Here is a 12,855-nt window from a genome sequence, read left to right as displayed (position 1 = left end):
TGAACTTGTTAAGGAAACCAGCAGTTCTGGGGAGACAGAGAACTAACGTACCAAAAAACCAGCTCCTCTTTGCTGATCACGGGTGAGTGTATTTAAATGGGAATTTCAGGAGTGCACAGGTGGAAGTCGGAGATAGGTTACCTGCAGAATAGCAGAGCTAGCTCCGACAGTCATCTTGCAATAGGTCTGATCAGTGTCACCTTTATTGTTTGAATTACAGTTAATCATCAGTTCTAGTGTTGGTCTGTTCCCATTTTCTTGAGGCCAATCTTGGAATTGTGAAAGATGAAGATTATGATTTTCCGTGTTGGCTCAGATGGTAAAGAACCTGCCTGCAATGCAAGAGCCTTGGGTTTGATCCATGGTTTGGGAAGATCCCCTGCAGAAGGAAATGGCACCCCACTAGTCTGGTCATCGTGTAATTGATTGCTACCACCTGTTTGGGATTTCAGTATCTGCAAAATAGCTCAAAAGATATGGCTCAGAATGTTATCTATAGCCCATGAGAAGGAACTAAAGGTCCCTGAGTTTGTTTAGGGCTAAACTATTATTATTTTGTCCTATTTGACTGTTTTCCTTTGTTTCTGATTTTTTTTTAAAATTTCTGTGATGAAATTTATTCTTTAGCTAGGTTTTTCTACAAACAGAGGCAGGTGGAGGACATGACGGTGGTCTGTCCTGAGAAGGCTCTGTAAGGTCCTGCTCCATCGCATTCTCATTGTTCACTCATTTTTCAGGGAAAGAAGTGCTAAGAAATGCTAAGAAGTGCTATGTCAGGGAAAGAAACAGCTAGATGAATACTATTTTTTAATGAAACATTATTATTTAAGGATAATAATGGAGAAAAAAGTACAAACAATAAGTGTATACCTAGGTCATGTTCTCCAACCTAGATCTACAAAGAGAACAGTCAAAGCACCACAGAATCACTATTGCCTCCCAATAGCCATGTCCTCCTCCTCTCCAGGGAAGACTGCCTACCTAAAACTTGTACTGCCATAGAATATTTTCTCAGTTTTTGAACTTTATGTAAAAGCATACAGTATGTTTTCTTTTGTGTCTAATTTCTTTGACTCCAAACTGTGTTTGAGAGTCACTCATGATGTTGTTTATGGCAACATTTCATTCATTCTTATTATTATAGAGTATTCCTTTGAATGATCACATGACCATGCATTGACCCATTCAACTAATGGCAGAGATGTGAGTTTATTTCCAGTTCTTGACTATTACAAATACAATGGTGCAAATTACCATGCCGATGGCTTTTGGCAAAAGTATTTATTGTGATTTTTGTGTGTTTAATTCTTGGCCTTATATTTTTATTTTCTTAATGGTATGGTGTACTTCAATGAGCCAAGTTACTCATCTTAGGTTTGACTTATCAACTTTTTTTCTGTCCATGTAGTGCTCTTTCAGTCAGTTCCGTTCAGTCGCTCAATCATGTGTGACTCTTTGCAACCCCATGGACTGCAGCATGCCAAGCTTTCCTGTCCTTCACCATCTCCTGGAGCTTGCTCAAGCTATATCCATTGAGTCGATGAAACCATCCAGTCATCTGATTCTCTGTCGTCCCCTCCTCCTCCTGCCTTCAATCTTTCTCAGCTTCAGGGTCTTTTCCAATGAGTCAGTTCTTCCCATCATGTAACCAAAGTATTGGAGCTTCAGCTTCAGCATCAGTTCTTCCAATGAATATTCAGGACTGATTTCCTTTAGGATTGACTGGTTGGACCTTCTTGCCATCCAAGGGACTGTCAAGAGTCTTCTTCAGCACCACAGTTCAAAAGCATCAATTATTCAGCATTCAGCTTTCTTTATGGTCCAACTCTCACATCCATACATGATTACTGGAAAAATCAGAGCTTTGACTAGATGGGCCTTTGTCAGTATGTCTCTGCTTTTTAATATGTTGACTAGGTTGGTCATAGCTTTTCTTCCAAGCATCAAGCATCTTTCAATTTCATGGCTGTAAACATAATCTGTAGTGATTTTGGAGCCCCAGAAAATAAAGTCTGTCCCTGTTTCCCCATCTTTTTGCCATAAAGTGATGGGACCAGATGCCATGATATTAGTTCTTTCAATGTTGAGTTTTAAGCCAACATTTTCACTCTCCTCTCTCAGTTTCATCAAGAGGCTCTTTAATTTCTCCTCACTTTCTGCCATATTGGTGGTGTCATCTGCGTATCTGAGGTTATTGATATTTCTCCCAGCAATCTTGAATCCAGTTTGTGCTTCATCCAGCCCAGTATTTCGTATGATGTATTCTGCATATAAGTTAAATAAGCAGAGTGACAACATACAGTCTTGATGTACTTCTGTCTCAGTTTTGAACTAGTCCACTGATCCAGTCCCTAGAACTTCTTATATTCTTCTAAAATGAACTTTGTCTACTCCAAAATTACAAAAATATTCTCTGAGAGTATCTCACAGAAGTGTCATAACTTTTTTTTTTTTGCATATAATTGTACTTTGCTTCTAGGATTGACATCTGTGTAGGATAAGGGTCAAGTGTCCTGTTTTCATATGGGTATCCAGTGGACTCAAAATCTTTTTCTGAAAAGACTATTCCCCACTGCAGTGCCACCTATGTGATAAGCGAAAGGGCACATATGTCTGAATACATTGTTTAGGCTCTCTATTCTGTTCCACTGTATCCTTTGTCTCTCCTTGCACCTGTACCACATTTTCTTAATTATTGTAATTTTATAGTAAGTCTTGAATCTTCCCTGGTGTCTCAGAGAGTAAAGAATTTGCCTGCAAGGTGGGAGACCTGGGTTTGATCCCTGGGTTGGGAAGATCCCCTGGAGAAGGGCACGGGAACCCACTCCAGTATTCTTGCCTGGAGAATCCCTGTGGACAGAGGAGCCTGGCAGGCTACAGTCTATGGGGTCACAAAGAGTTGGACATGACTGAGTGACTAAGCACACATAGTAAGTCTGGGTAACTTTAATTTAAAGAAGTTATGTTGTTGTTTTTCTTTCCAACTGCTTTGGTCAGTCTTGGTTTTTGTATTTTGTATACATTATTGAGCTGAAGCTCCAATACTTTGGCCACTTGATGCGAAGAGCTGACTCACTAGAAAAGATCCTGATGCTAGGAAAGACTGAAGGCAGGAGGAGAAGGGGATGACAGAGGATGAGATGGTTGGATGGCATCACTGACTCAAAGGACATGAGTTTGAACAAGCTCCAGGAGTTGGTGATGGACAGGGAAGCCTGGTGTGCTGCAGTCCTTGGGGTCACAAAGAGTCGGACATGACTAAGTGACTGAACAGCAACGTAAAGTTTGAATCAGCTTGTCATGTTTCAGACATACAAAAGCACAAGGGAATTTGATTGAGGTTAGATTTAATCAGTATATAAATTCGAGAATGACTGACTTTGATAACGTTGAGTTTCCCTATTCACTGACAGAATATATCCCTTCATTCAGTTAGGTCTTGAATTTCTCTCAGATGTTTTGCACATCTTTAACTAGGTTTTCTCCTAGGCATTTTATGGGTTTGATGTTATTAGTATTTCCTTTAGTGAAGGTTTTCTAGGAATGAATTCTCTCTGAACTTTACCTGGATTCCCCAAGTGTTAGATTAGTATTTTGCTTTGATCCTTCTTTCTTTCTTTTTTCTCTCTCTCTTGCTCTAGCTTTCCCTTTTTCTCCATACTTGTTCCCCTCCTGCCCTGTTTTTCTCTGAGTATGTAAAATCTTTCTGGATTAGGTTGCAGACATGATGTTCCTTTATCCCTCCCTTCCAACAACAACAAAAATACTTCTGGGAATTTCCTTATATAACCACAGTTCAGTTAAACCTTTAGATATGTCAGTCCCAGATGACATCTAAATGCAACCACATGAGAAACCCCAAAGATAGAGCTGCCAAGTTTAGTCTTTCCCAACTTACTGACCCGAGAAATCATGAGCAAAATTTAAAACTAAATTTCTTCAACTACTAAGTTTTGGGGGAAATTTTGTTATATAGCATTGTTAACCAGGCACTTACCATAGGACCAGCATTTCTAAATAGAGGAATATTTATCCTCTGATTTTCCATTTTACTATTTCTAGTTTATGTTGATCTAACGTGCTGATTTCGGTGTTGACCATCTGGTGATGTCCATGTGTAGAGTCTTCTCTTGTGTTGTTGGAAAAGGGTGTTTGCTATGACCAGTGCATTTTCTTGGCAGAACTCCATTAGTCTTTGCCCTGCTTCATTCCACATTCCAAGGCCAAATTTGGCTGTTACTCCAGGTGTTTCTTGACTTCCTACTTTTGCATTCCAGTGCCCTATAATGAAAAGGACATCTTTTTTGGGTGTTAGTTCTAAAAGGTCTTGTAGGTCTTCATAGAACCGTTCAACTTCAGCTTCTTCTGCATTACTGGTTGGGTCGTAGACTTGGATTACTGTGATATTGAATGGTTTGCCTTGGAAAGGAACAGAGATCATTCTGTCATTTATGAGATTGCATCCAAGTACTGCATTTCAGACTCTTTTGTTGACCATGATGGCTACTCCATTTCTTCTGAGGGATTCCTGCCCACAGTAGTAGATATAATGATCATCTGAGTTAAATTCACCCATTCCAGTCCATTTTAGTTCTCTGATTCCTAGAATGTTGATGTTTCCCCTTGCCATCTCTTGTTTGACCACTTCCAATTTGCCTTGATTCATGGACCTGACATTCCAGGTGCCTATTCAATATTGCTCTTTACCACATCGGACCTTGCATCTATCACCAGTCACATCCACAGCTGGGTATTGTTTTTGCTTTGGCTCCATCCCTTCATTCTTTCTGGAGTTATTTCTCCACTGATCTCCAGTAGCATATTGGGCACCTACTAACCTGGGGAGTTCCTCTTTCAGTCTCCTATCTTTTTGCCTTTTCATACTGTTCATGGGGTTCTCAAGGTAAGAATACTGAAGTGGTTTGCCATTCCCTTCTCCAGTGGACCACATTCTGTCAGACCTCTCCACCATGACCCGCCCATCTTGGGTTGCCCCGCAGGCATGGCTTGGTTTCATTCAGTTAGAGAAGGCTGTGGTCTTAGTGTGATTAGATTGACAAGTTTTCTGTGATTATGGTTTCAGTGTGTCTGCTCGCTGATGCCCTCTTGCAACACCTACTATCTTACTTGGGTTTCTCTTACCTTGGGCGTGGGGTATCTCTTCATGGCTGCTCCAGCAAAGCGCAGCCGCTGCTCCTTACATTGGATGAGGGGGTATCTCCTTACTGCTGCCGTTCCTGACCTTCAACGTGGGAGAGCTCCTCTAGGCCCTCCTGCACCTGTGCAGCCACCGCTCCTGGGGTTGCTCCTCCCGGCCGCTGCCCCTGACCTCGGGCGTGGGGTGGATCTTCCTGGCTGCTGTCCCTGGCCTCAGGCACGGGGTGGCTCCACAGAGCCACTGCCCCTGGCCTTGGGCACGAGATGACTTCTCTTGGCTGCCCCTGACCTCGGACACGGGGTGTCTCCTCGCGGCTGCCACTGACCTGAGACGTGGGGTAGCTCCTCTAGGCCACCACCCCTGATCTCGGACGTGGGGTAGCTCCTCCTGGCCGCCGCCCCTGACCTTGGACTTGGGCAGATCCTCTCGGCCGTTCCTGCGCTGTCACAGCCTGGCACTCTCGGCAGCTGCCCCTGACCTCAGACATGGGGTAACTCCTCTCGGCCACGCTTAGTGCACCAGGTCGCAGCCGCCTGTGCGTGGCTCTACACATGGACATCACCAGATGGTCAACACCATTATTCATTGCAGCCAAAGATGGAGAAGCTCTATACAGTCAACAAAAACAAGACCAGGAGCTGACTGTGGCTCAGATCATGAACTCCTTATTACCAAATTCAGACTCAAATTGAAGAAACCAGGGAAAACAGCTAGATCGTTCAGGTATGACCTAAATCTAATCCCTTATGATTATACAATAGATGTGAGAAATAGATTTAAGGGCCTAGATCTGATAGATAGAGTGCCTGACGAACTATGGAATGAGGTTCATGACATTGTACAGGAGACAACGATCAGACCACCCCTATGGAAAAGAAATGCAAACAAGCAAAATGGCTGTCTGGGGAGGTCTTACAAATAGCTGTGAAAAGAAGAGAGGTGAAAAGCAAAGGAGAAAAGGAAAGATATAAGCATCTGAATGCAGAGTTCCAGAGAATAGCAAGAAGAGATAAGAAAGCCTTCTTCAGCGAACAAGGCAAAGAAATAGGGGAAAACAACAGAATGAGAAAGACTAGAAATTTCTTCAAGAAAATTAGAGATACCAAGGGAACATTTCATGCAAAGATGGGCTCGATAAAGGACAGAAATGGTTTGGACCTAACAGAAGCAGAAGATATTAAGAAGAGGTGGCAAGAATACATGGAAGAACTATACAAAAAAGATCTTCATGACCCAGATAATCATGATGATGTGATCACTAATCTAGAGCCAGACATCTTGGAATGTGAAGTCAAGTGGGCCTTAGAAAGCATCACTATGAACAAAGCTAGTGGAGGTGATGGAATTCCAGTTGAGCTGTTTCAAATCCTGAAAGATGATGCTGTGAAAGTGCTGCACTCAATATGCCAGCAAATTTGGAAAACCCAGCAGTGGCCACAAGACTGGAAAAGGTGTTTATATTCCAATCTCAAAGAAAGGCAATGCCAAAGAATGCTCAAACTACCACACAATTGCACTCATCTCACATGCTAGTAAAGTAATGCTCAATATTCTCCAAGCCAGGCTTCAGCAAGACATGAACCGTGAACTTCCTGATGTTCAAGCTGGTTTTAGAAAAGGCAGAGGAACCAGAGATCAAATTGCCAACATCCACTGGATCATGGAAAAAGCAAGAGAGTTCCAGAAAAACATCGATGTCTGCTTTATTGACTATGCCAAAGCCTTTGACTGTGTGGATCACAATAAACTGGGGAAAATTCTGAGAGAGATGGGAATACCAGACCACCTGACCTGCCTCTTGAGAAATCTGTATGCAGGTCAGGAAGCAACAGTTAGAACTGGACATGGAACAACAGACTGGTTCCAAATAAGAAGAGGAGTCCTTTAAGGCTGTATATGGTCACCCTGCTTATTTAACTTATATGCAGAGTACATCATGAGAATCGCTGGACTGGAAGAAACACAAGCTGGACTCAAGATTGCTGGGAGAAATATCAATAACCTCAGATATGCAGATGACACCACCCTTATGGCAGAAAGTGAAGAGGAACTAAAAGCCTCTTGATAAAAGTGGAAGAGGAGAGTGAAAAAGTTGGCTTAAAGCTCAACATTTAGAAAACGAAGATTGTGGCATCCGGCGCCATCACTTCATGGCAAATAGATGGGGAAACAGTGGAAACAGTGTCAGATTTTATTTTTGGGGGGCTCTAAAAGCACTGCAGATGGTGACGGAAGCCATGAAATTAGAAGATGCTTATTCCTTGGAAGAAAAGTTATGACCAACCTAGATAGTATATTCAAAGCAGAGACATTACTTTGCCAACTAAGGTCCATCTAGTCAAGGCTATACTTTTTCCTGTGGTCATGTATGGATGTGAGAGTTGGACTGTGAAGAAGGCTGAGTGCCAAAGAATTGATGCATTTGGAACTGTGGTGTTGGAGAAGACTCTTGCGAGTCCCTTGGACTGCAAGGAGATCCAACCAGTCCATTCTGAAGGAGATCAGCCCTGGGCTTTCTTTGCAAGGAATGATGCTGAAGCTGAAACTCCAGGATTTGGCCACCTCATGCTAAGAGTTGATTCATTGGAAAAGACTCTGATGCTGGGAAGGATTGGAGGCAGGAGGAGAAGGGGACGACAGAGGATGAGATGGCTGGATGGCATCACTGACTCGATGGACGTGAGTCTGAGTGATCTCCGGGAGCTGGTGATGGACAGGGAGGCCTGGCGTGCTGCAGTTCATGGGGTCACAGGGTTGCACATGGCTGAGCGACTGAACTGAACTCAATGTGCTGTTACACTGATTCTCTAGTTCTTGATTTCAGCTGTAGAATTTTTTTTTCTTTTACAGGAAGCTTTCTTTTATTCTGTAAGTTTGTCTCTATTTTTCAAAATTTAATACCATGCATACCCCACTATTATTAGATAAAAATAATAAACACTATTTTCATTTGTTTTTGTTATCTTTTTTTTCTGCCAGGATGCATGTCGTGTTAATCAATTCTTTGTGCACTTTAATCATGGCTATTTAAATTCTGTGTCAGACTATAAAACTCTTAGAGGAAAACATAAGCAGAACATTCTTTGACATAAGTTGCAACAAGATATTTTTTGATCAAATTCCTAAAGAAAATAACAAAAAAACAGGATCTAGTTAAACTTAATAGCTTTCACATATCAAAGGAAACCATAAACAGAACAAAAAGACATCTCTCAGAAAGGGAGAAAATATTTGCAAATGAAGTAATTAACAGGGGTTAATCTTCAAAATACACAGACAATCAACAAACCAAACAATCCAATGAAAAAATGGAAAAAAAGACCTAAATAGACATTTTTTTCCAGACATACAGATGGCTAACAAATACATCACTAATAATTAGAGAGATACAAGTCAAAACTTCAGGCAGGTAATACTTCACACCAGTTAGAATGTCTTTCATTAAAAAATCCACAAATAAATCCTGGAGAGGATGTCCAGAAAAGGGAATCCTCCTACATATGAGTATGTAAATTGGTACAACTACTGTGGATTGCCATGCCCTCCTCCAGGGGACATTCCAATCCAAGGATCAAAGCCAGGTCTCCCACACTGCAGGCGGATTCTTTACTGTCTGAGCCACCAGACTCAGAAGCCCTACACTATTGATACTAAGTATAAAATAGATTTTGCTTGGAGAATCCCATAGCCATGGAGCCTGATGGGCTACAATCCATAGTGTCACAGAGTCAGACACGACTGAAGTGTCTTAGCATGCATGCACACAGAAATAGATAAATAATAACTTTTTTATAGCACAGGGAACTCAGTGTTCTGTGGTGACCTAAATAGGAAGTAAATCCAAGAAAGAGGGGAGATGTGTGTATGTGTGTGTGTGTGTGTGTTTATAAATATAAATAGATAGATAGATATAGTTGTTGTTGTTTAGTTGCTGAGTTGTGTCTGACTCTTTTGTGACCTCATGCACTGCCATGCTCCTTTGTCCATAGGAATTCTTAGGCAAGAATACTGGAGTGGATTGCCATTTTTTTCTCCAAAGGCTCTTCCAAACCCAGGGATGGAACCCCAGTCTCCTGTTTAGCAGGCAGATTCTTTACCACTGAGTCACCTGGGAAGCCCATATGTATGTGTATAACTTACTAAATTTGCTGAACAGCAGAGCTACCATAACATTGTAAAGCAATTATAGTCAAATAAAAATTAATAAAATAAAATAAATTCTCTGTCAGGTAACATTAAGAGCCAAATACCCTGCGAAATTTTTTAATGTTACTTTTTGCTCTGGTGTTCTATGAGTTCTCTTTTATATAAGTATTTTTAAAACCACAAACATTGTAGATAAATAAGTGTACAACTCCTTCAGAAAATGCTTTGTTTTGCTTCTTCTATTTAGGGGTGGATTAAGGATAGAACAACTTGTTTAACTCATTCTTAGGGCAAAGCTTGGCTTAAAACAGGAATCGTGCCATGTCAGGACCAGGGCTCTTCCTGGAGAAAGGGAACACTAAGATTATGGTAACTTTACCAGTATGTTCCAGCTTTCATCTCAGCTCCATCACTAGGTCATTTTTTTAAATTATTATTTTTTTTCTTTTGAACTTTCTACTTTGTGTTGGTGTATAGCCGATTAACAATGTTGTTATCGTTTCAGGTGAACAGCCAGGGACTCCGCCATACATATACATGTATCCATTTCCCCCCAAACTTCCCTCCCCTCCTAAAAATTATTTAATTTAACTGACTTTCCTGTTCTTTAATCCTCCCAACCCTCTAATCATCGCTGTTTCTTCAGGAAACCAGACCCAGGTGCTGCCCCAGTGCGACCACTTTGTGTCTGAACCTGCAGGCTCTGCGGCCTCAGAGGAGAGCGCCCCCTACTGCTCAGGTGAGGGTCCCACAGGACAGAAGACCCTTCTCATTCCCCAGGTCACCTCCCCATCATCTCATTTCTCTCTCCTCAGACAGCAGGCAGCTCCGCCTGGTGGACGGGGGCGGTCCCTGCGCCGGGAGAGTGGAGATCCTTGACCAGGGCTCCTGGGGCACCATCTGTGATGACGGCTGGGACCTGGACGATGCCCGCGTGGTGTGCAGGCAGCTGGGCTGTGGAGAAGCCCTCAATGCCACGGGGTCTGCTCACTTCGGGGCAGGATCAGGGCCCATCTGGCTGGACGACCTGAACTGCACAGGAAAGGAGTCCCACATGTGGAGGTGCCCTTCCCGGGGCTGGGGGCGAAACGACTGCAGACACAAGGAGGACGCGGGGGTCATCTGCTCAGGTCAGCGCTGCACACTGTCCACAGGCTGGGGGAGGGGAGGGGCCCTGGAGGACGGGGGTCTGAGCCCTGAGGAGAGATGCTGAAAGGACCAGAGAAGGAGGCTTCCTCGCATGGAGCCTGTCTTTCCAGCAGATGTGAAGACGAGGTGCTTTCACTGCCTCCTGCAGCAGCTGAGATTCTGGTCTTTTCTTCTCAGTAGTGTTTCCTGGCAGAGCCTTTTCTCACAGTTTTTCTTGAAATCAGGGCTCACCCTTCTGGTACATAGAGTAGAGAAGTCTTAAAGCCACTGTGCTAGTTTTTGTTGTTCTATAACAAATTGCTACATTGTTAGTGGTTTAAAAAAACATATTTATTTCCTTACACTTCTCTAGCTTAGATGTCCAGCAGGGATATCAGTGGTTGGGATCAAGGTTTCAGCAGGGCCACGTCACTTCTGAGCCTCTAGGAAAGAATCTGTTTCCTGTCTTTTCAAGCTTCTAGAAGCTGCCTGCCTTCCTTCACTCATAACCCCCTTCTGTTCATCATCAGACCAGCAACGCTCCCCCTCTCTGACCATTATCCATATTCACATCTCCCTCTAACCAGAATGAGGAAAAGGATTCCACTTTAAAGGATAGTGAGTCTAAGAATGTGATTAGACTGTGCTTAGGTGGTTAATCCACCATATTTCAGGTGACTCTTATCATCCCAGGGACCATACCTTAATCACATATGTAAAGTCCCTTTTGCCAGATAAGGAAACACAGACACAGCTTCCATGTAGACACCTGTGGGTCCATTATTCTATCTGCCTCCACACTGTCCACATCACATCCCTTTCATACACTCTCTTAGATGTTTTGTCAGGAAGCAGGAGTCAGCTCCCTCTCCCTGCAGGTGTCCAGATTGGTCTTCTTCTCAGTTCATATCCACCACATCATGATGGTAGAAATATTTAGAAAGAGAGACACAAATGGACAATGTCAGGTGAAAAGGAGACAAGTTTCACTCTGGTCATGTAATGGATTTACTTCCTCAGCCTGGTCACAGACGAATGTTCACAATTTTGGGGAGAGAGGAAAACCCAGAGCACTGAGTGGGGTGCTCACTGTGTCCTGTCTCCTCCTTTTCGATCTCAGAGTTCTTGGCCCTCAGGATGGTCAGCGAGGACCAGGAGTGCGCTGGGTGGCTGGAAGTTTTCTACAACGGGACCTGGGGCAGTGTCTGCCACAGCCCCATGGATGATGTCACCATGTCCATCATCTGCAGTCAGCTTGGCTGTGGGGACAGTGGACGTCTCAACACCTCTGTTGGTCTCAGGGAAGGTTCTAGACCCCGGTGGGTAGATCTAATTCAGTGTCGGAAAACTGATACCTCTCTCTGGCAGTGTCCTTCTGGCCCGTGGAAATTCAGTTCATGCTCTCCCAAGGAGGAAGCCTACATCTCCTGCGCAGGTGAATTATGTCTGTTTCTGTGTCTTTCCCAACTCTGTAGGAAGTTATTAGTGAGATTTGATATCTTAAAATCTAAGTGATGGGTTTAAGTTGAGTTTATAAAATGAAGTTTGGATGGAGCTAATTTAATCTACATGTTCCAAACTTGCTTTATTAAATTTTTTAATTGATATAACTGATACATTGTATTTTTTTGCTGTGTACAACATAATGCTTATATGTTTGTGTGTACTGCTAAATGATCACTATAGTAAGTCTAGTTATATCTCTGTATATGGATCCATATATATAGATCCATATATATAATTAAATATTTTTCTTACATGATGAGAATGTTTAAGATGTATTTTCTTGCCATCTTTCGAATAGACAATACAGAATTCACTATAGTCACCAAGCTGTATGTTATATCTCTTCACCTATTAATTTTATAATTCAAATTTATACCTTTTGATTACCTATGCCTGCACCAAATCCCCCACTTCTGGCAATCACCAACTACTCAGCATCACTGAACTTGCTTTTTGTTTTAATATTACACATATAAATGAGATTATATGGTATTTTTCTTTCTCTGTCTGATTTGTTTCACTTAGCATAATGCCCTCGAGGTCCATCCATGTTGTTGAAACTGGCAAGATTTTCCTCTTTTTTACGGGTGGATATAAGTCTATATTACATTATCTTTATTCATTCATCAGTGAAGACTTACATTGTTTGACTCAAATATATTGCTATAAAATACCGATGGATCTGGATAGGACTACCAAAACTAAGTTGAATAAAAGTGCCTGATGGATCTGTATAGGACTACCAAAACTAAGTTGAATAAAAGTGGTGAGGATAGACGTTTTTGTTTTGTGTCTGATTTCAGAGGAAAAGCTTTTGGTTTTTTACAGTCAAGTATGATGTTAGCTGTGTACTTTTCATATGGCCTTAATTATGTTGAGTTGCAATCCTTCTATACCAATTTGTAAAAGAGTTTTTA

General features: G+C 42.2%; 1 protein-coding gene across 1 annotated transcript in view; it reads left to right on the top strand.

Annotated features, from left to right (window-relative positions):
* Nucleotides 1-12,855, top strand: part of LOC114113798 (antigen WC1.1-like) — a 59,462-nt gene that overhangs the window by 37,959 nt on the left and 8,648 nt on the right. Inside the window, exons 11-13 of the mRNA XM_042247611.2 lie at nucleotides 9,951-10,043; nucleotides 10,120-10,434; nucleotides 11,553-11,867. Of these exons, the coding sequence (XP_042103545.2) occupies nucleotides 9,951-10,043; nucleotides 10,120-10,434; nucleotides 11,553-11,867 (723 nt within the window). The remainder of the gene's footprint in view (nucleotides 1-9,950; nucleotides 10,044-10,119; nucleotides 10,435-11,552; nucleotides 11,868-12,855) is intronic.

Source organism: Ovis aries, chromosome 3 (genome assembly GCF_016772045.2).
Source record: "Ovis aries strain OAR_USU_Benz2616 breed Rambouillet chromosome 3, ARS-UI_Ramb_v3.0, whole genome shotgun sequence".
Taxonomy (NCBI): domain Eukaryota; kingdom Metazoa; phylum Chordata; class Mammalia; order Artiodactyla; family Bovidae; genus Ovis; species Ovis aries.
Note: the sequence above shows the minus strand (reverse complement) of the source record. Positions and strands in the feature narration are given on the sequence as shown.